Source organism: Apodemus sylvaticus, chromosome 2, assembly GCF_947179515.1.
Source record: "Apodemus sylvaticus chromosome 2, mApoSyl1.1, whole genome shotgun sequence".
Classification (NCBI taxonomy): Eukaryota; Metazoa; Chordata; class Mammalia; order Rodentia; family Muridae; genus Apodemus; species Apodemus sylvaticus.
In genome coordinates, this window is record NC_067473.1 from 117,082,695 (window position 1) to 117,104,785 (window position 22,091).

The 22,091-nt window shown below is 47.1% G+C and overlaps 1 protein-coding gene across 2 annotated transcripts in view; it reads right to left on the reverse strand.

Annotated features, from left to right (window-relative positions):
* Positions 1 to 22,091, reverse strand: part of Anxa4 (annexin A4) — a 53,762-nt gene continuing 31,671 nt past the window's right edge. Inside the window, exons 3-13 of one of the 2 annotated variants that reach the window (XM_052174226.1) lie at positions 20,207 to 20,294; positions 16,810 to 16,904; positions 13,869 to 13,982; positions 12,479 to 12,569; positions 10,795 to 10,874; positions 9,661 to 9,717; positions 9,170 to 9,263; positions 6,631 to 6,726; positions 5,124 to 5,182; positions 3,842 to 3,964; positions 1 to 308 (exon numbers count right to left, since the gene is read on the reverse strand). In XM_052174226.1, coding sequence (XP_052030186.1) covers positions 249 to 308; positions 3,842 to 3,964; positions 5,124 to 5,182; positions 6,631 to 6,726; positions 9,170 to 9,263; positions 9,661 to 9,717; positions 10,795 to 10,874; positions 12,479 to 12,569; positions 13,869 to 13,982; positions 16,810 to 16,904; positions 20,207 to 20,294 — 957 coding nt within the window. In that variant the 3' untranslated portion in view covers positions 1 to 248. Of the gene's footprint in view, positions 309 to 3,616; positions 3,965 to 5,123; positions 5,183 to 6,630; positions 6,727 to 9,169; positions 9,264 to 9,660; positions 9,718 to 10,794; positions 10,875 to 12,478; positions 12,570 to 13,868; positions 13,983 to 16,809; positions 16,905 to 20,206; positions 20,295 to 22,091 lie in introns of those variants that run through there. The other variant, XM_052174225.1, reaches the window with a different exon arrangement.

The window sequence follows — 22,091 nt, forward strand, 5'->3', positions numbered from 1 at the left end:
TAATCTGATAAAGACACATTTTAATTTTAATTCTAAATTTCCATGTACGTCTTAAAAGCTTTGAAAGTACAAGTTTAAGGCATCAAAATGACTAATTATAGACGATAATAACACAGTCTGGATCCTAGGAGGCAACTGGAGGTGTTTTAATTGCAAATAAGCATTTGAGATAATGGTAATAGCAGTGCAGAAAAATGAAGTTAAAAAAAAAAATCAGTGTTAAGAAGCCTTCTGTCCTGCGCCTTGTATTAATCATCTCCTCCACAGAGAATGAGCAGAACCTTCCTGTAGTCCCCGGAAGTGTCACCCTGGGAAAAAGGAGAGCACAGTAACCAGCAGGATAAGATGTTCTTGGACAGATTACACAGTTCAAAATCACCTAAGTTTATTTTGCAAGCTTCGATGGATTTTCTCAGGTCCTCAAAAAAAAATGTTTTATTACAAAAGTAATACTTTGGGCTGGAAAAACGACTTAGCCACTAAGAGTATTTCTTTTCCTCATATAGACTCTGAATTTGGGCTTTGGTGTTCCCAGTTGCCCATAATAATGGCTCCAGGGGATCTGATGCCCTCTTCTAGTCACCTCAGGCACTGCACACATGAGGCACATATACATATGTACATACACATAAACACACACACATATTTAAAAGTAATACTTGTTCTGTGTTTTAAAGAAGTACTTAGGAGCATAGGAATCACCCACAACTCCATGACCTGTGGGTTATGGCTCTCAACATTCTGACATGTTCTTCTCCTTCTAGTCCTTTCTCTGTGCATGTAGATACCTAAGTGTTGAGATGTTTAGGACGGGCGGAATTAATCTATGTCCTTATTTTGCTCTTCTTATTTTTGGTGGTGCCGGGACCAAATCATGGCGGTCTTCATGCTAAGCAAGTGTAGGCAAGTGCTCTACTAGTGAACGGTACACCCAACCTCTATATCCTGATTACAGAACATTTTCTTACCCACTGTCAGATGTTTAGGTGGTCTCCAATATTTCAAACTTTGCTTAATAAAGCTCCTTGCCACCGTTTTTATTAGTTTTGCTTTGAATACATTCTCAAAAAATGAAAATTATTAGATTAAAATTGTGGATTTTTCTAATACTTTTGAAATGAGTTGCAAAATAGACTTCCAGAGAGGTTCTATAATTTCTATATGGAAATTTTTATAGCCTAATGAATGCATTGTAGCTTTCCTTATTATTTATTCATTTATGTTTTCGCACTGGAGATTGAAGGGGGCCTTGTGTGTACACTAAACAAGACTCTAAGCTCAATAAATGAGTTTGGGTTATGTTTTCTTAAGGAGCACCAAAACAGATGGTGCCTCTGACTTTTAATGCCTGCCACAATGAATAGTAATATATTATTAGTTTGTGTCAGTGCCCTGTGAAACAGTGAGTATGGATTAAAGTTGCTTACTGCATACTGTTTTGTCATCCTCTTCTTTTGGAGCAGTCCCAGTTAGGTTTCTGCTGCTGTGATAAAGACCATGACCAAAGCAGCTTGAGGAAGAGAGGGTCTATTTGTGAAGCCAGGGCAGGAACTCAAGGCAGGATCCTGCAGGCAGGAGCTGATGCATATGTCTGGGCATGTGTGTGTGTGTGTGTCTGTCTGTCTGTGTGTGTGGGCGCGCGCGTGCGCGTGCGCATGAGACAGTGGTTGACACAGGGTATCTTCTCCCGTGGTTCTCATTCTACACATTGTTGAGACTCACTGGAGCTTAGCACCCGGGCCAGACCTGCTAACCTGTGAGCCCCGGGGATCCTCTGGGATCCGCTTTGCCTGCACTCAGGGAACAGATGCTTGCTCTCACTCCTTTTATGTGGGTGCAGGGCCCTCATGCTTACATGACAAGAAGTTTGCCCGCTGAGCCCCACCCCACCCCCAGCCTCGTGTCCCCATGTCCCCATTCTTCCTTCTTTTAACAGCAGTTCTCAAATGGTCAGTGCCTTCCCTGCTTTTCAGGATATTTAATTCACAGGTCAAATCTTAATGAGATGTTTGTTGTGTGGGCAACCCAAGCGTCTCCAAAATTAGTCTCAGCTTCATGTTTATGAGAGTCTCTAGGCTTCTTAGAGAAGCAAAGGCCCAGTTAATGAGGGGTTGTGAGGGGTGAGTCAGTTTTCACCACACCCACGCCACCTTAGATCTCCTGGCTGTCTGGTACCAAATGACGGATGCTAAGTGGGTGGGGATGGGAGGAGGATGCTTTCTACTGTGTCCATCAGACCCTTCTGGCCCGCAGAGGACCCTGGGTTCATCTGTTTCTGCCATCATCAATACTAAGCAGAAGTTCTGCTCTTAAAAGTATTCATTAGCCGGGCAGTGGTGGCACACGCCTGTAATCCTAGCACTCTGGGAAGCAGAGGCAGGTGGATTTCTGAGTTCGAGGCCAGCCTGGTCTACAGATTAAGTTCCTGGACAGCCAAGGCTACACAGAGAAACCCTGTCTTGAAAAAAACCAAAAATCCAAAATACCCCCCCCCCAAAGTATTCATTAACATTTAGTAACTGTGAATTCTGTTCACAAGGATCCGAGGAGGAGGAAGTTGACACCTCGGGGAATAGCTCCTGTGGGCCTCACAGGTCACAAGCTCAGTGCTGTGAAGAGAGGGTATTCACGTGAGAACAGGAGAACAGGAGAGTGACTATGAGGACCGGCTGTTCCTTACAAGGAGCATTTCTTGCATCTTGTGTGAAAATGAGTAGGCTGTAAGACTTCTCAGTGGGTTATTTAATGAGAAATGTCTCCCACAGGTTCATGTGCTTGAACACTCGGTCCCCAGTGGGGCGCTGTTTAGAGAGGTTGCTGACCTTACAGGAGGTGCAGCCTTGCTGGAGGAAGCGGCTCAGAGTTTTTATAGCCTTGCCCCACTAGCTGCTCACACATTTCCCTAGGTTCGGATAAAGAATGGCCAACCAGCTTCCTGCTCCTTTTGCCGTCCGCCATGCCCTCCCTCCTCTGAAACTGTAAGCCAAGATAAACCATTTCTTCCACAAGTTGCTTTTGGCATGGCATTTCCACAACAACAGAAAGTAAATGAAAACATACAAACTTGTCCAGTTCATTTCCCCCACTTGCTGGGTGCATGTATGGAAGGCATGTGGCAGATCTTGGAGGGAAGAAACAGAAATAATAAAAGCAAATGAGAGCTCAGATAATGGGGTGCATGCCAGTTACAGACACAGGTCTTATGTACCCCAAGGACCCTAATACCAGTATCAAAACCTGGAGTAAATTATGTGAGGTTGTTAACACAGTTAACATTTTCTTCCTTTATTTGTATTTCCTGTGTTTGGGTATTTTGCCTACTTGTGTCTGGGCACTACATGCACGCGGTACCTACAAAGGCCAGAAGAGGGAGTCAGATTCCCGGAACTGGAGTTTGGGTGGTTGTGAGCTGTCATGTGGGCGCTGGGAATGGAAACATGGCCCCTTGGAAGAGCAGCCAGTGCTCTTAACTGCGTATCCCTTAACCCCACCCTAGAACTCGCTCTCACCAAGCTCTGGGACTGAGGTCAGGGGTGACGCTTCCTCCTCATAGTCCATGTTCACTTGAACAGGTCAGTTACTTAAGATGCCAGGGCTTGTTAGACCATGCATGCTTTAAGTAAAAGCAGAACTAAAGCACTGCCCCAAAACGTCCATTCTTATTTGGGGCCAATGTGGAATTTTTACTGTACGTAGCAGGTAAGTACTTCTTATATCCCATGAGAAAGGAGGGGAGCCTAGGAATTCCTGAAGCAGGGGCCATCTTCATCGGGAGACGGATACCAAGGAGGAGGGGGCCAGTGGCGTGCACCCTAAGGCCGGCCCCTGGTGATGTGCCTACCTTGATGAAAGAGTACAGAGACTTCCCATAGAGCCTCTTGAAGTTCGCCCGGATGTCCAGCATGTCAATCTCTGCTCTCGAAACCATCACTCTGATGAGGGTGCTGTCATCCGTGCCCAAGCCCTGAGGAAGGGAGCGATCCTGCATCAGGTGGCACTGTTCGTGGTCCCCAAGGCAGCCAAGGCAGTCGTGAGTCTGCACAGCATCCTTCACTGTATGACCCGGGAGGCCTGAGGAACATCCTCACGCCTTACCTTGGGATGGAAGGCTGGACACAGCCCACCTTTCCAACATGCTGCGTGTCAGCCAGAAGACATTGCTCTGCCTTCCCAAAGTCAGGCTCTGTGCTGTTCTCGTCTATAATTCTTTCCAACCCATGTGGAAAACTTCCCCCAAGGTTCTGCTCTCTCTCTCTCTCTCTCTCTCTCTCTCTCTCTCGCTCGCTCGCTCCCAGGCTGGCCTGAAACAAAGCAATCCTCCTTTCTTGGCCTCCCAAGCGCTAGAATTCCAGGCGTGTGCCAGAATGCACGGTATTCTTCCGTTTCCTTGTATATTCTTTTCAAATCCCCCCTCAGGAATACTGAAAAGCTCCACTGTCTTTTGTGTTGCTAGAATATTGGGTTGCTCAGCTCCTGTCTTCCATTCCATCCTATCCTTAGTGTTTTCTGCATGCTAGCTCTTTCCTTGAGACAGATATTCTTTAGGGAGAAAGACTCCCCCACTCCCCATCAGTGTGATGACACACCCAGTGTGATGACACACCCAGTGTGAAGACACAGGCCTATGATCCCAGGACTTGGAAGGCTGAGGCAGGATGATCAGAAGTTCAACACCAACCGCAGTTCCATCCAGAATTCCAGGCCAGCCTGGGCTACATGAGAACTTGTTTCATAACAACAACAAAACAAGAACAACAATAAAACCCAAGCACCCAGGGTCCCGGTTTCCTGCCCCACTTAGGGGGTCCCCGGCAGGACTGCCTGCACAGGGTCTAACACGGATCTGGGAAGCTGGATCTAAAGGTGGAATTCACCCCCTTGGGGCACTCCTCCCTCCATGAACAGTGTAAACAAACGGAGCATGCCTCCGTTTATCTACTTATAAACCTACAGTTTGTGGCCTTGTTCCTGTTGAGGAGCTAAAATGAATCCAAAGAACAGTGTCAGGAATCCACACATCACAAGGTCAGTGAGGGATACGACCCTGAATATTCCAGGGTGGAATTTGGGTGACACAAAAAATACGCCATGGTCTCTCAAAGGATACAAGCACAGCCGCTTACCTTCATGGATTTATAAAGCCTCTCCGCAAAATATGCAGGTTTATTCCGCATGCACTTCACTGTGGAGAGAATGAGCAGGAAGATGTGAGCAGAGGCCCCGCCCACAAGGCCACCCCATCCTCACGAGTTGCCACCTGTCTCTTAGTGAATCATCTCTATTTCTAAAAATAGAAAAATAAGAATGAACAGATTACAGAAAAACCCCTGAAAACAAAGAAAAGTGACAGTCTCGGTGTCTACAAACTCCCAAGAAATATTTCCTGATTGCTTGTCAGACTTCTTTAAGCCAAGCAGCATTTCCTGACACCCCGGGCCCTCTCAGATGGACAGGATCCTCAGCTTAGCAGTTCCTACCGAAGCCATTGATGAAGGCCACCGAAGCAAGGGTGGCCTATAGTTCCAAAATGATGACTACAACTGCCGTATGAAACAGGTATTGGGGGATGGAGAGATGGCTACGCAGTTAAGAGGCTTTGCTGTTTTTGTAGAGGACTGGGGGCGGGGAGGGGATTTAGTCCCCAGCACTCACACGACTGCTCACAACTGCCTGTAACTCCAGTTCCAACGCTGATACACTCTTCTGACATCTTAGGTCACAAGGTACACACATGGCACACAGACATACATACAGGCAAAACACCCATACACATAACATTTTTAAAAAATCTAAATGAAACAGTTTTTTCAACCACCATGCACTGACTTGCCTGATAAGCTAGCGTGGCATTATCTTTCTCCTACAATGGGATGGAAAGTGCCAAAGACAGAAGACATGGCACAATAGCAGCCAGGCTCTCACACAGCCCAGGCTGCCCTTGAACTCTCTATGTAGCTGAGGGTGATCTGGAACTACTGATCCTCAGGGCTGCCTCCACCTCTCAAGTGCTGGAATCACATATGCGTGCCTGGCCAGCTTTGCAAATATTTCTTGTTCAAAGTTGTACAACAACCATATGGGGCGGCTCAGTATGAGCCCATATGATCCCAGCATTCACAAAGCCAAGATAAGAGGATTGCCACAAGTTCAAGGCCAGCTTTGGCTACTGAGTGAGACTATCTAGAAAAAGAGACTCTGGGGCCATAGACATGGTTCAGTGGTTAAGAGCACTAGCTGGTCTTACAAAGGACAGGAGTTTGGTTCCCAGCACCTCTGTGGCAGCACACAACCATCTGTAATTCCTGTTACAGAGGATCCAGCACCCTCTCCTGGCCTCAACAGGTACTGCAAACATGTGCACAGACATACATGCAGGCAAAATATTCTGGAATACCGACCGGGTGTGGTGGCACATGCTGTAATTCAGGTTCTTGGGGACTGTGGAGAAAGAATTCCACTAATCCAGAAGTTCCAGACCAGCCTGGATGACTTACCATTTTTTTAAAAAAATCTAGAATGTACCCTCAGTGATTGAAACAACTTTAATTTCAGGAAGACACAGTTCTATATCTCTGTTTCAGCATCTGGATATGACATCGGCAGGCTTAGCTGTGCCACTCATCAGCTTACCTATAGCCAGCAGGGCATCTTCGAAGCTTCCAGAAGTCTCAGACTTAATGCTCTGTTCAATGTCCTTCTGTGAGATCCTTTTGTATTCATCAAACACTACGACCAATAAGGAAACGGTGTGATTTAGAGAACTGGGCTGGTGTGGTGGTTCATCTGCTAATGGCACTCGCAGCTAAGCCTGGTGACCTGAGTTGACCTCTGGAACCCACACGGTGGGAGAAGAGAAATGACTTGGGCATTTCTGTAACTGCTCTTGTCCTCTGAAACTGTAATTGTCCTCTGCTCTCTACACGTGATCAGTGGCATTTGCATAATACACATGTACACACGTGTGCACATGCATGCACACACAAACACACATATATTCTCTCACATATACCCCTCTTCTTTTCTCTAAATAAATAAATAAATATAAAAAATTTTAAAAACTAAAATTTATGGAGCTTACACTACATTTTTTTTTAACATTTCAAGAGGAAACCAGTTAGTCCTGTGGGTGAGTACCCAGGCAGGATGCAGCCTGCTGCACTGGGCCCATCCAGGAGGAACAGCGCAGAGATCCCTGGAGAACATCAGGCACCCTCTTCCCCTTCTAGGGCCTTGGTCCCCAACCCCCTTGTCAAGCAGAGCGAGTCTTTGGGACCTTTGCTCTCTTCTTGTTTAAGCAGACGGGGTCTGGTGGCTCACACCACAATCCCAGTCCTTGGCAGGTGGAGGCAGGGTCAGCAGCTCTTCAGTTACACGCTAAGTCTGAGGTCAGCCTGGACTACACAAGGCCGGCCAGCAAGCCCAGGGTCATCCTGTTCCCATTGTTCCTGCCTAGCAGCATCTTGATTTCTGTCCTCATGAAGGGGTTCAGATCTCTTGGGAGCCACCAGTATTTTCCTTTTTGTCAGTTATATTTGCCCAGAATCAAAGAAGCTAATTCAACCCCCACTGTACACAGGAACAAAAGCTTCAAGACAGAAAATTACCCACAAACCCTTAGGATGGGCCACGACTGTTGGTTGGTAACAAGATTATTCAGTTTCACTACCTAAACAGTGCTTAAAGTATTGTCTCTTGTGCCAGATGTTGGTGGTGCCTGCTTTTAATTCCAGCATTCTGGAGGCAGGGGCAGGGGGATTTCTGTGAGTTCAAGGCTAGCCTGTTCAACAGATAAACAGATATCCCAGTTCCAGGGATATACAGATAAACAATGTTTCAAAAACCTAAAAGAAAGTTGTCTCATGATAATTTGTGATCAGGTAATTTTTACTGCCCATCTACAGACATGCTTGGAATTAAACTCTTAGTAAATGCTTCTTAGGACATGCAGTTCTGAAAAATTGCCACAAGGTGGCGCTCACATTGTAACCAGGCAAGGGGAACCAATAAAAGTCTCATGGTTGCTTATGATTTATGAACAGGAATAATTGCTTATTATTATTTTCTTTTTGCCACTGTGGAATACTAGAATAATTACAACTTGTAAATGTGTTAAACTTTGCAGTTACATTGTGTTTTCAATTTAGTAAACCCGTTCTCCTTCAATTTCCCACAAGCTTTGTAATTCTGCCTATGGCAGGGGGATGGTGGTTTACAAAATGATGGTGCCCATGAAGGTCTAAAAAGCTCATCTCCAAGACAAACTGCCCCGCTGAGTCCTCACTGCTGCTTATAAGAAGGCTGAGTCCGACAACAATTATTCTACAATAGCTTAGTGTTCTCCCCCCACCAAGAAGTTAAAAAGCACATTGCAAAGTTTAGAAATTACCAGAAGCAAATTAGGAGCATCACACAAAGGAAATAAAAAAGTGAAATTACCCACAACTCATCTTACTCAACATAACCCTTGAAGAAGTCTATCAGTGGTGTTAAATAGAAATAACTATGAACCAGCATTTCCTTAGCTGGATCCTCAGGTTGTGGGGGTTAATTTCTTATGTAAGTGGTGGAGAAGGCTGTCTTGGGGCTGTGCTAGAACAAGAACTGACTATGCAGGTTGCTTTCCTGGAATAAGGAATGCTGAACTGTTACAAACATTGCACACCTGTCAGTTACTCAAATTAAAATTCAAAATTGGCCTTCATTCATATAATTACCTCCTACCTTTGCAGGGTAACATCCAACAGTTCAGTTTCCTTTCTGTATCATTGTGGGGGAAAGGTCATCAATTAACACACATCAAGATACATTATATACATATTTGGAATAATCAAACAATAAATAAAAGATATTCTTTCTTAAAAGGCCACCAGGGTTTGGAGAGATGGCTCAGTGGCTAAGAGCACTTGCTGCTCTTACAAAGGACCTGAGTTTGGGTTCCTTCCCAGCACCAGCTTGGTAGCTCATAATTGTCTGTAACTCCAGTTCCAGGGTCTCTTGTACCCTCTTTTGATCACCAAGGACACCAGATACACTCTTGGCTCACAGCCGTACATTTGATCAAAACGTTCATACACATAAAATAAATTAACCTTGAAAATATTTTCTACATTCTAGTGTTAAGTTCCTCCATTCTAGTAGATCAGAGCGAGGCAGCGAGGTAGGTACCCACCGTGCAACAGATGGTTCCGATTCCGGGAACAGAGAATGCTGAGGAATTTCACCTCGTCTGTGCCCCATTTCTTCTCTCCAGCCTCATACAGCTCCTGATGACAAACAAAACGTGAGCTTAAACACCAAAAAGGAATGTGTTAGCTCCTGGCAAAGAGTTCTAAGACATCTAAGAGTCAAGCTTGCTTGGTTTTATTTTGTTAGTTGGAAAGATAAATACACACACACACACACACACACACACACACACACAGAGAGAGAGAGAGAGAGAGAGAGAGAACCTGGAACCCAGGAGTGTAGAAACAGTGCCCTGAGCTACCTGGATCTCAGGCACCCCTGAAAGGCCTGTTAATCAAAGACTGTCTATGAGGGTTTTTTTCATAATGCACGTCAGCTGGACTAATACACCCTGAAGTAGAAGAGGCTGTCCACCAACCAAGTGAGGCCTGTCTTAGAGAAGAAACTGCAAGAAGGAAGTTGCGGTCCACTAACCTGGGCGTCCTGCTTCACAAGCGCATCATCCAGGTAATTTCCCTCATCCCTGCCACCCTGCGGGTGAAACAGAGGAGAAGTAAACAAGTAACCATGGCAGCAAGTACCCATGGAGATGGCAGGGACTCTTAAGACAGAAGGCCTGGAAACCCAAGGCACTGAGACAAGATGGAGTAAAAGCTGGGTCTTCAGGTTAGGAAGTTAGGACTATTGTCTTCCGTCACAGGGCTTGGACCTATGCTCTGGAGACGATCCCAGCAGAGCATGGCCCCGCTGTGACTCCTGATGCTGCAAAGGTGCCTTCCTAGTAGAAGGGCAATACATCTTTCTACCCCCACCCCCACCCCGTGCTCCCACCACTGCACTGCCCCACCCCCACCCCGCACTCCCACCACTGCACTGACTCAGAGGCCTTCTTAACTGACTAATCTTCACGATCAAGAGAATGTGAGACCTCAGGGTAGAACTGGGGAAGCTGATGCAATGCCAAGCCCAAATACGTCAGCTCCAGCATGGAGGGCCATGGGAACCCCTGAGGAACACTAAGGAGGGACAGATAGGCACTGCCTCTGGTTTGGTAGGCTGTTCTTTTAAAAAAGGATGGAAAAGTGTGTGTGTGTGTGTGTGTGTGTGTGTGTGTGTGTGTGTGTGTGTGCGTGCGCGCGCGCGCGTGTGCATGCGCATGCCTTATGTGCAAAGGTGCCTCCAGAGGCAGAAGAGGGCATCAGATCTCCAGGATCTGGAGTGATGTGTGGTTGTGAGCCATCCAATTCAGATGCTCAGCGTTTAACTCAGATCCCCTGCAAGAGCAAGAGGTAATCTTAACCTCTCCAGCCCTGCCACAGCATGAACATCTAAAACACAGGAAGTATCTCTCAATATCCTTGTAATCCAATAGCTGACATGAACTTGGGCCATGTGAATAGTGAATTACAGTAGAAGAAATGATTGGGAATGCATGACTGGCCAGGGTCTCTGGAGGAGAAATACGATGGAGGAACAGAGCGGTCCAAGAGTGATATCAGCCTTGGGGGATACCCGTGTTTCAGAGACTGAGCAGATGAAGGCCAGAGGGTGAGCAATTCAATCAACGCAGCGTGCCCTATCAGAAGGCAGACCGAGGAAGCCACGCACCGCTGTGAGGGACACCAGTACTCGCTGGAACATGAAGGATGTGTCAGAGCAGATGTCCTCTTCAAGGCTCCTTCCGTATTCTACCAAGAAATTGGAAACCGGTGCATCAGAACGGAGACCTGCCCGGCGCTGCTGCCCTATGGCCTGCTCGCCCCCCCCCCCATGCCCCTCCACCAGCCAGCCTGCTCGCTGGAGCCGCACGGACCAAGGTGCTCCCAAGTGAGGTTTTTAAACTCTTGACTCTGCCAGGCCCCAGCCCTCCCTGAGGATCTACAGGTAGTTAATGGTTGTTGGAGGAAGTGGTGTAGCCACTGGTAGGTAAGGTGCCCAGGCTCTCCTGTCAGCGACCTTTCACCTATGCTCCTATAAGCAACTCTAACAAAGCCCATTGGCTTACAACAACAGAACAAACAACAAAACAACTAGACTTTGGTATTTTGTTGTTGTTTTGTTTGTTTGTTTGTTTAAAAAAAGACCCAGATGCTTAATTGTCATAGTGGGAAGAAACCATAACTGTCTCTTAAGAAGAAGGAAGATGGGGGCCAGAGTCCTCCTTGGTCTCCTTCTGTCTGGGACTTTGCTATGCAAATGCTGTGTCTGAATGGAAGCAGGCAAGGTGACCAGTATCACTAGACAGAAGTCCCCAGAAAAGTTCTAACAGATCTCTCTGAAGAGTCACACCCTCTACAGCCCCCCAGAATACATGTCAGGGTTAGGGGGGCCAACTCCAAATCCTGGGTGTGGCTGTGAGGGAAACAAGGAGGGTCCTTGTGCTCACATGAGCACAAGGAGATTCAGGCGTGTTAACACCAGGCCTGTTCCTTCAAAGGAAGGGAGGTATGGCCTGTTATCCTCCCAGAAGGCTGGGAACAGATCTGGTTGACATCCTGGTGACCTTTGTGCTCTTTGTGTGGCTGAGACCACAGGGATCCTCCCCAGACTCTTCTATATTGAACTTGTCAATCTATAGAATTTATCTTTATGGCAGGTATCACATGTAATCAATCTATAGAATTTATCTTTATGGAAGATGTCACATGTACTTTACAGAGTTTCAAAACAGTCATCTTAAGTTTTTTTGTACGCACAGGATTGAGTAATTATCATCAGGAAAATTTTCACTAAATTGTGGTGTGCTTAAATATGCCAAAAATAAACTATTCGAGGTCAGAGTCAATCAGACTGCCTTCTTGCCTCCCTCAGACCATTATTCCACTAGCTCTGGAGGTTGAGAGACCTTCCTGGAGCTAAGGTCAGGGTTGGAAGCTAAATCCAAAACCTTCTGGGTTAGAGGGCTAACTCCAAATCCTGGGTCAGGCTGAGGTCAGGGTCAGGGCTCTAACTCCAGACTCCCAAGGTGTAGGTTGAGGCTCTGAACACTGAGCAAGAGACCCTACTGTGTGACAGTTTTCTCCTCAGAAGCAATATATACTGACTTTGAAAGCACAGGGACCAGTAGTCATGGAGCATAGCTCTGTGCTAGAGCCTAGAGTTCTGGTCTAACTTGTGAGAGACCCGGGGCTCCATCCCTAGCACCCAGATAGGCCACAAATATGGCAGAAAACTCATGGTAAATAAATAAAATAAATGGGAGAAAAGCCATCATAATCTAACAGCTGAGAAGTAATAGACTAACTTTCAAGTCCTGGGCAACCTGTGTCAGAGCCTGGAGGAGGCTACTTACGCTGCTGGTATGTGTGGTTGATGCGACGGATCTCCTCAGGGTTACGAGAGGCCAGGATCTCAATCAGACAGCCCTCATCCGTGCCAGCTCCCTAAATGAGGGCAGAGGTGAGATGATATGATCCAGTAGATTAAGTTAATATGTAATTTTTATGCACAGTAAACAAATAATATACAATAACATTTACTAATTAAAATCAGGGTCTGTGATAGCTTGTATATGCTTGTCCCGGGGAGTGGCACTATTAGAAGGTGTGGCTTTGTTGGAGGAACTGTGTCACTGTGGGGATTGGCTTGGAGATCTTCCTCCTAGATGCTTGATCATGCCCAGTCTGTTCCTGGCTTCCTTTGGATAAAGATGTAGAACTCTCAGCTCCTCCTGCACCACGCCTGCCTGGATGATGTCGTGCTTCTGCCTTGATGACAATGAACTGAACCTCTGAACCTGTAAGCCAGCCCCAATTAAATGTTGTCTTTTATAAAACTTGCATTGGTCATGGTGCCTGTTCACAGCAGTTAAACCCTAAGACAGAGCCCCTCAGTCAGAAGCAATGAGTATCATATAGCCCACTGGGGTCTAGAAGCAGGGCCTGTTAACTTTGACCTGTTCCGCCCAAGCCCAGTGTGTTACCATATTATTATTAACAACAATGCACACTTGTAGAGCCCAGTAGCCATCTGTTGTTTGTCATAACAGGTTAGGGGCTGTTTATGCCCTCTGGGGTTCTGCTCTTTCTTTGACCTCTGCTCTCTTTCTCTGAAGGTCAGAATGTTCTGGTAAAGATGTCATCTCCCTGTTTCTCTGGAGCCTAACCCAGAACCTTTTACACTGCACAGTAGTATTGATAAGCAAAGGAGGGTGGCTAGACTGGCATCTCTGAGTCACTTGTTGCCAAGGACCTTTGCTCTAGAGAAAGTGCCTGCCCGCCTGACACCTGGGCCCTAACAGCACCATGGCCCGTTTCTTCCATCAGCCCCAGGAACGGGCAAATGGCTCAGCAAACTTTGGGGATTTCTTAATTACAACAGCCATGTGTATTTCAAGTCGTCCAGAGGGGAAAACCTGTTTATCCTGTCTCTCTTCCCCATCGCAGAAGGGTTTAGCCACAGGCCACTCTTAGCTTTAAGATTTTAGATTATGTGTGTTGGTCTGCGCCTGTAAGTGCAGTACCCAAGGAGGCCAGAAGAGGGTGTCACGGCCCCTAAAGCTGAAGTCACTGGTAGTGGGGAGCTGTCCAGCACGTGTTGGGATGTAAACAACAGCCCTCTGAAGGAGCTGCCAGCACTCTTAACCACTGAGCCACGTGGGCTAGCTCTACGGGTCATGTTTCTGAAGGATAGCTCATTACCGTGTGCACAGGGAACACCAAAAGTTCAAGGGGACCACCGACCTTCATGGCCCTCCGCAGCTCCTGCACATCATACAGCACCGTGGGCGTCATCATGCCTAGGATCACCTGCTCAAAGTTGCTGCTCAGCTCCGACTTCAAGTCCTCAATCAGGTCCTGCAATGGTCAAGAAGAACGTGACTAGCCAGGCGGTGGTGGCGCAGGCCTGTAATCCCAGCACTTGGGAGGCAGAGGCAGGCGGATTTCTGAGTTCGAGGCCAGCCTGGTCTACAGAGTGAGTTCCAGGACAGCCAGGGCTACACAGAGAAACCCTGTCTCAAAAAAACAAAACAAAACAAAACAAAACAAAAAAAGAATGTGACTGCTTTTAGCTGCTATTGTCACTCATGCAATATCCAAGTGTGGGGCAAGGATGTCCTGTGCTGTCACCCTCTTGGAAGCACGATGTGGCAATTTCCTAAGTCAGCTGACACATCTTCATATCTACAGTCCCAGGGAAGCCTGTTAAGTACTTCCCAATTTTCCAACTAAGACCAGATTTTACTTATTAACGTCAACCAAAACCACACAGCAAATAAGGGAGGGTAGCCATTTCCCACTATGCCAAACTTTAATGAGACTTGTAAAACAGAGCCAGCTCTCTCATTAAGTTTTGGTTGTGTGTGTGTGTGTCCGAGCATGCACAAATGTGTGTGCACATTTGTGTGTGTACCTGTGTGAGTGTGCATGTGTATGTGTATATTTGTGTGTGTGCCTGTGTGAGTGTGCATGTGTGTGCACATTTATGTGTGTGCCTGTGTGTGTGTGCATGTGTGTGTATTGTTGTTCTCATTAAATTTTATTTTTGAATACATAGCTATTTTTCTCTTTTTAAAATTGGCATCTACACCCATTTCTTTGTGTGTGGAGGTGTGCTGCAGTGTACAAGTGGAGGTCCAAGCACAGCCTAAGAGAGAAGGCTCTATAATGTGGGACCGAAATCAGGTTGTTCAGCTTGGCAACAAGCACTTTTACACATTAAGCCCCATATTGTATGTATATCTGCATATATACATACACAGATGTATAAATGTTTGGGGGTCTGTACCTGTGTGTAGATACATGTACATGTGATTGTGTGCACGCACACATAAGCTTGAGTGTGTATAACGGCCATTTGTCAATGTCTGGTGTCTTCCTCAATTGCTCTCTACAACTGAGGGCTGCCAGTTCTCCCACTGAACCTAGAGTTCACTGTTTAGGTAACTAAACTGGTTGGGCCACAAGCCCTAGATATTTTCCTGTTTCCTCCCCAGTGCTGGGATTATGTATATAGTTTTCTATCATGCACATCTTTATGTTAAATCCACAAATGTGGATTGAATGAATGAATGAGTGGATGAATGAATTAGAAGTCTATTAATATTGGTTGTCTTAGAGTACCATAGGTTAGCTCCATTCTGAAGGTAAACTCAAGTGTGTATTATTACAGTTGGGATGTAATGTAAATATAACACTTCCGTGCATAGCTCACTCCTCTCTTGACTGTCCACATCTGCTACTGCTCTCTTTCAGTTTCCCTGAGGATGAGAACAGTTTATGGTGCTCTGGAGACAGTCGGTGACAGTCGGACCCATTCCCTACAGAAGTGGCCAGAGTTCACCTGTGGATGCTCTGGAGAGTCAGCTCCACCCCCATGACCCTTCCCACCCCCCCATCCCCCTTGACCAGCAGTCTGGAGCCATCTGTGAGAGGTGGCTTCACTATTTCCTGCTGTAACATCTCCCAAGACACATGCACTGGGCATGACATCACTGGGTGCCCGCCGGTGTGCAGAATCAGGTTCTCAATGAAGAAGCAGGAGGGTTGGGGTGCTTTAATGGTGATATGTGGAAAGGCTGTGGAATAATTCTGGTGAAGGAGGGGTGGGGGATTCAGACAAAATCTAGAGCATGTGGGGTGAACAGATGAATGTATAAGCTGCCATCATGTGTTGGAGATTAGTGTTAATGCTGTTAATCTGCTTGTCCAGATGCTGAAGGTCCTTGTCTCCAGTTGTTTTTTGATCTATCAATAAAGATGCCAACGGACAATAGCTGGGCATGGGACAGGGCACTGAGAGGAACGACAGAATCGCCTGGACTCGGGGAAGAAGAATAGGATGCAGGAGCAGCCGGAGATAAAGCCAACCAGCTGTGTGAGGCTTTGGGTGAGCGGCCCCTGGCCACTTCCCTGACTGGGCCTGGGGTAGCAGGGCAGGTTTAGGAGTGCCCAGCCTGTGAGGTAGCCAAGGCATTTTAAAATTAACTCGCGCGCATGTGTGTGTGTGTGTGTGTATGTGTGTGCGTGCATGTGTGTGTGTGTGTGTGTGCGTGCATGTGTGTGTGTGTGTGTGTGTGTGTGTGTCTGTGACCTCACATGTGGAGGCCAGTGGACAGTTCTGTGAAGTTGGTTCTGTCCTTCCACCAGGCAGGTCTCTGGTATTGAACTCAGCTCCTCATGCTCAGGGCACGTGCCTTCACCCACTGAGCTGTCATCTTATATCACTATTTCTAATGGTTGGCCAGTTGTAAAACTAATGGGGCAGTGGGACATTTTAGTGCTTGTACACAACGTGTGGTTATCAAGTACCGGGACCGGCATAACTGCCGGCCTCAGATGATTGTCATTTGTGTGAGGAACGATAAAATCCTCTCTGCTCTCTGTGTTGAAGTATTTGATTAGCTGTCACCCATAGTCACCCTACCATGCTACAGAGCCTTAGGATCCATGCTGTCCCCCAGCCGCCCCCTGGAGCCGTGCCTCTTCTCTCTTCCCTCTTCCCCTACCGTCTTCCTAAGCTCTGACAACCACCGACTTCACGGGTAGTCTTAAGGCATCCGGTCACTTCAGAGTCTAACTTCAGGAGGGGAATGGAGTGTGTGTGTGTGTGTGTGTGTGTGTGTGTGTGTGTATGGGTGTGTCCCTCTGCTTCCCAGATGCCTGATCATGTGCCTGGGCCTACCCTGCCGATGGTGCTCTTGTAGGCAGTCCTGATTTCCTGGCGTTGGGCAGTGTTTCGGTAGGCTAAGACTCCGATGATGGCATCTTCGTCCGTACCTGGAGAAGAGATGGAAACAGCAAGGGTCAGGATATGCTTGTGTGAGGAAATCGGCTCCCCTGTGACCACCAGAGTTACCTCAGGAAGACAGAATGCTTGATGAGAAGAGAGAACCTGGAAGCAAGAATGTCATTCCCCTCTAAGCCTGGGGCAGTAGGGCAGGAGTTCACCTTTCTCACAGCTGGATATTACGGTTTGAGGAACTTTCTGTTTATTTGCTGGAAGAAGCAGCTGGGGCTCATGGGGAGGGAAGGATAGAAACTGTTCTACTAAAATGTCATAGAGAGAAAGTTCTAAATGTTTTCTCCACTGTCATTTTTCACAAGCTTAGAGATCTGTCAGGGACAGGCAGATCTACAGAACTCTCAAATCCAACCTTCAGAGCTCTGCACTGGAAGGAGGAGCCCTTCCTGTTTTGAACCCCCTCCTTAGCTTTGAGGGTTTGTTGTTGTTGTTTGTTTGCTTGTTTTATTTTGTTTCTAAATGCCCCACCTTCCTTCAGATTAAAATTTCCTTCCAAACCATGCAAAATGTGGACCTATGGCCACACCCTGCTTTTAACCCATGCATGAACACAGGAATTCAGGGTTTTATGTTTCACAGATCTGTAAAAACCTTCTTATTAACTTCTTCTTTTGTAGCTTGGTTTATCTTTCCTATAAGAAAAACTTTCATCTCATCCCTTGCCTGCTTAGAAGCTCAAAATGGCTCCATGTGGTCAGCTGGGTTCACCGTGTGGTCAGCTGGGTTTGCTGGAGGTGGCTATCCGGGCACTCTGCTTTCTCCTGTTCTCTGAGGTATTACCCTTGGACGAAGCGCATGGGCAGCCAGACTTGAAGCTTAGCTCTTTTTGTTGGTTTGTGGTGTTCCTATGGAGCCCAGGCTGATCCTGAACTCTCAATACCCCTGCCCCCACCTCCCCAGTGTGGGGATTGCAGGTGTGCAGAATCTGCTTTTCCCACCTGCACTGCTGACCTCTCTCCTGAGCCCTTCGTTACCACGTATAACCGTTTGCATGTCACCTGAGCCTCTCACTTAGCATCCTAATTCTGATACCTGTGTTTTCCTGGCCCATGTCCACCCCTCTGTGGCTGTAATCCAATCAGTGGCTTTCTCAGGAGCCACCCTAGGACCTCCCTTTAGGACTTACCATCTCAGGAAGCTCCCTCCCCTCTGGCCTGTTGTTCCTGCTTTCCAAGTTTTCCCAAATTCACTGTAGCTCCTCTGAGCTTCAGCTCAACTCCAGCCTTAGAAACATATCCTCTCTTCATTGTTTATTAAAGCTCCGCCCACCTCCCAAGGGCATCTCAAATTCTATACCTCCAACATTTGCCTGATGATCCTATACCAAAGGTGATCTCCTCAGTGAACCACAGGTTTGGGGTTTATTATTATTATTATTATTATTATTATTATTTTATTTGTTTTTAAAGTAGATTCATGCATCTAAGCCTGATTTTATCTATGAACTCCAGATCCTCCATCTTTGCTGGGGGTCAAACCCAGGGCTTTGTGCAGGCTAGGGTACTGGTTAGGGCACTGGTTAGGGGCACTCTTTCAACTGAGCCACAGTCCTAGGCCCACAAAGAGTTCTTACCCATGCCCATCTGATGTTTTTAAATTTTATTTTATTTTAAATTGTGTGTGTGTGTGTGTGTGTGTGTGAGAGAGAGAGAGAGAGAGAGAGAGAGAGAGAGAGAAGATATCTGCTGAGGCACGATGTATGCCCTAGAGCTGGAGTTGCAGGCGGTTGGGAACTGCCTGATGAGGGAACGGAACTTGGATCCTCTGAAAGAACAGTAATGCTCTTGACTGCTGGGTACATGCTCATAACTGCTGCGCCATCTCTCCAGCCTTCCTATGAATGCTTAGCTGTACAGGCACCAATCAGAGCTCACAGACTGCTGACCGACAGGACTTAGGTTTTACAGTCCTTGTCTCCTCCAATAGCTCACCTCAGCAGCCCACACCAGGCCCGGTTGTGCCAAAAATCTCCATTCTTGGGAATTCTGAACACTTTGCTCCACCCTCTGCACTGTACTGGTCTTGCAATACACAGAATTCAAATTGGACCAGAAAGAAAGAAACCAATGCAGACGGTGGGGTCTACATATTATCTACTTATTTACAACAAAAAGGAAAATGAGAAGGTGCCTAAGTTTGGGCCGACATTCATTCAGAGCTGGGTGGCGGGGTCACAGTGCTTAGATGCGTCAGTGGTGGCGTCTGATTGCTGGAGGGTGCCAATCTGCTGTTTCCCAGAATCCTCACTCTCACAGGTTCTGACAGCCTAGGGAAGCCAGCTCACCTTCCTAGAGCCTTTCACCTCCCACACCCTGCTTCTCAGAAACAGGTCCTGGTGAAGCCTCTGCCTTCGGGCGAATACAGTGGAGATTAGCAAACACCTGCCACCCTGGCCACTGCTGTTAGCAGCAGACAGTAAAAGGAAAATGACTCTGAGATCGAAAGACTGAGAAACAGGGTCTCATTGCCAAGTGTCTTTACCAAGTCTCAGAGGTTCTCAAGGATAACCAGGAATTAGGGACACTTCTCTCTCCACATGTCCAACAGGCAGAGCCTTGTTGCAGAAATATGTCCAGGGCGGCTGGCACAACTGGACCTGCCTGCCCTTGGGAAGACAACTTTAGGGCATGCTCTGGGAGACATCCCCTGCCTGCTCACATACAACCCCCATCTGCATGGCTGACTCAGCTGCACAGTCATGGGAGCAGCCCCAGCGGAGGCACTAACAGGGAGGTGACAGAACGTTGAAGAGGTAGGACTTGATGGGAGGAAGTTGGTCTTTGGAGAGGTACTCATGAATCATTTACTCCTGCCCCCCTCTTCTCTTCTCTCCCCCATTCTCCAGCTATAACACGGATTAACTTTCTTGTTGATATACTATCTTTTGGGACCTGTAGTTAACAGCCAATCGTGGACTTGATATCTCCAAAGCTGTGATCCAAAATGTACCTTTCTCCTTTTTAAGATGATTATCCTGGGTGTTTTGCTATAGTAACAGAAAACTCACTATTAATACATTCTCCCATCCAAATTGTCCTTGAGCACACAATCTGTTACCATCAGTTTGTTGTTTGCTATTGTTTTGTAATTCGTGGGGAGTGAACCCAAGGGCCTTGTGCATGGTGGACAAGCACTCTACCAACTGAGCGTTTTCAGCTATGTCCCATTATGTTTATCTAAAAGATGACCTATCCGTGAATCCGATACCCACAGTGCTCTCCTCACGACTGTGACACACCACACTCAGGACACCCACTTACCAAGGAAACACACTTACCAAGACCTTTCATGGCCTTCCTCAGGACCTGGGCGTCTTCAGTTGCATTGAATCCTGAAGCAGCTTTCACGGTTCCTCCTTTGGTTTCCTGAACACACAGAAAATGGCATGACTGACAGGTGGCCACTCGTTCAGAAGCCCAGCCTCTACCCCAGGTGCCAGGGGAGCAGCAGCGACCGTGAAGGGAGAGGCTGTCACTGCCGTGGTGCCATCACCTTCTCCGAGGAAGGCAGACAATGAGCACACCGAGAAACACAGCCCATCAGCAGCCTGGTGTGGGAGGTGCCACCACGGAAGTAGAGTCCCAGTGGGCTGAAGGAACCGAACCGAACCGACATTAGGTTTGTGAGGAGCATTTGGCCATAGAACAATGAAGGGGGCGCTGTAGACAAAGCGAAGGCTACTCCACAGACCTGGGGCTGCCACTAGCTTTCAAAGGGCTGGAAGCTCATGAGAAGAATCTAGTCTAAGAGAAACCACACCACCTCCCAAAAAAGGAGAAGAGCATTAAGTACGAATTCAGTCAAGTTCATGTCTGTAGAGCCCAAAACCAATTTGCTATAAATACAATGCACACACACACACACACACACACACACACACAAATCAAACCAATAACACAATTTCTTCAACGATAAGCTGCAAGGGAGATTGGAAGAGAGAGGTAAAAGGGGGTCAAAGTTCAAGAGGTTAAAAAGACACGTCGGCAGACAGCTGCTGCACACAGTGCCGCATGCCTGGCATCCCAGCATGTGACAAGCAGAAGCAGGGAATCAAGAGTTCAAGGCTAGCCTCAGCCACGTACCTGGTTCAAGACTAGCCTAGGCTAGAGAGACCCTGTTTCAAAAACTCAAAACGCAAACCAAACACAACAACAACAACAAACCTTTCATAGAGGCGAAACTTATTTGGATGGGGATCTGAGTGAGGGCAGCCCAGGACAGCTGGACAGTGATGTTTTATGACACAGGAAGTCAGTGCTAAGATTCTCTGGTCTGATAGTGGTGCTGTGGCCACAGCTTACATTTACCTTTATACTCTGACTCACAGGTAGAAGATAGGCTATCTGGAATTGGCTTCAAAATGACACAGGTGGGAGGAAGTGGTGATAAAGAAGACAAAAAAAATTGAGTATGAGTTAGTCATTAGCCCAAGGCTGGGAAGTTAGTTAGACACAGGTCCCCCTCTCTCAGCTTCTCACCCCACCTCTGTGTTCGTTAGCACAGTTTCAGGAAGGGAAATATCAAATCACTCCTCTTTAAGATCTAAAACTTCAAAGGAAGGGGCAGCTACAGATGCACAAACCAGGGAGGGAGGAGGCAGCAGGGCCGGAGGAGGCCCAGCAAACAACGGATATTCCTCCTGGTAGAGCTAGCCACTTTCAAACATGTGAATGCATGTGTGCGCATGTGCCTGAGGAGGCCAGAAGCTGACATCAGGGGTTTCGTCAACTACTTCAATTTGTCCTTTAATTTAAAACTTTATTTGTGTGTATTGTGTGGAGGTGCCCAGGAAGTCCTGAAGAAGGCATCCAGTCCTGTGGAGCTGGAGCTGGAAATGGCTGGGAGCCACCAGCTGTGGGTGCTTGGAACTGAACTCAGGACCCTTCAAGAGCAACAGGAGCTCTTGGCCGCTGAGCCATCTCTCTAGGCCATTTTGGGTTTTTAGACAGGTGGGGTCTCTCATTGAGCTCTCCAACTGGACGGATTGGCCAGCATGGATCTGCCTTTCTCTGCCTCTACTTGTATTACACAAATGCACACTGGTACATCTGTTTCTTACATGGGTTCTGGGACTTGAATTCAGGCCCCCAACCTTGTGTGGCAAGCACTTTACCAGGTGAGCCATCTCCCCATCCCAAGAAGGGTGGATATACGCACGTGTG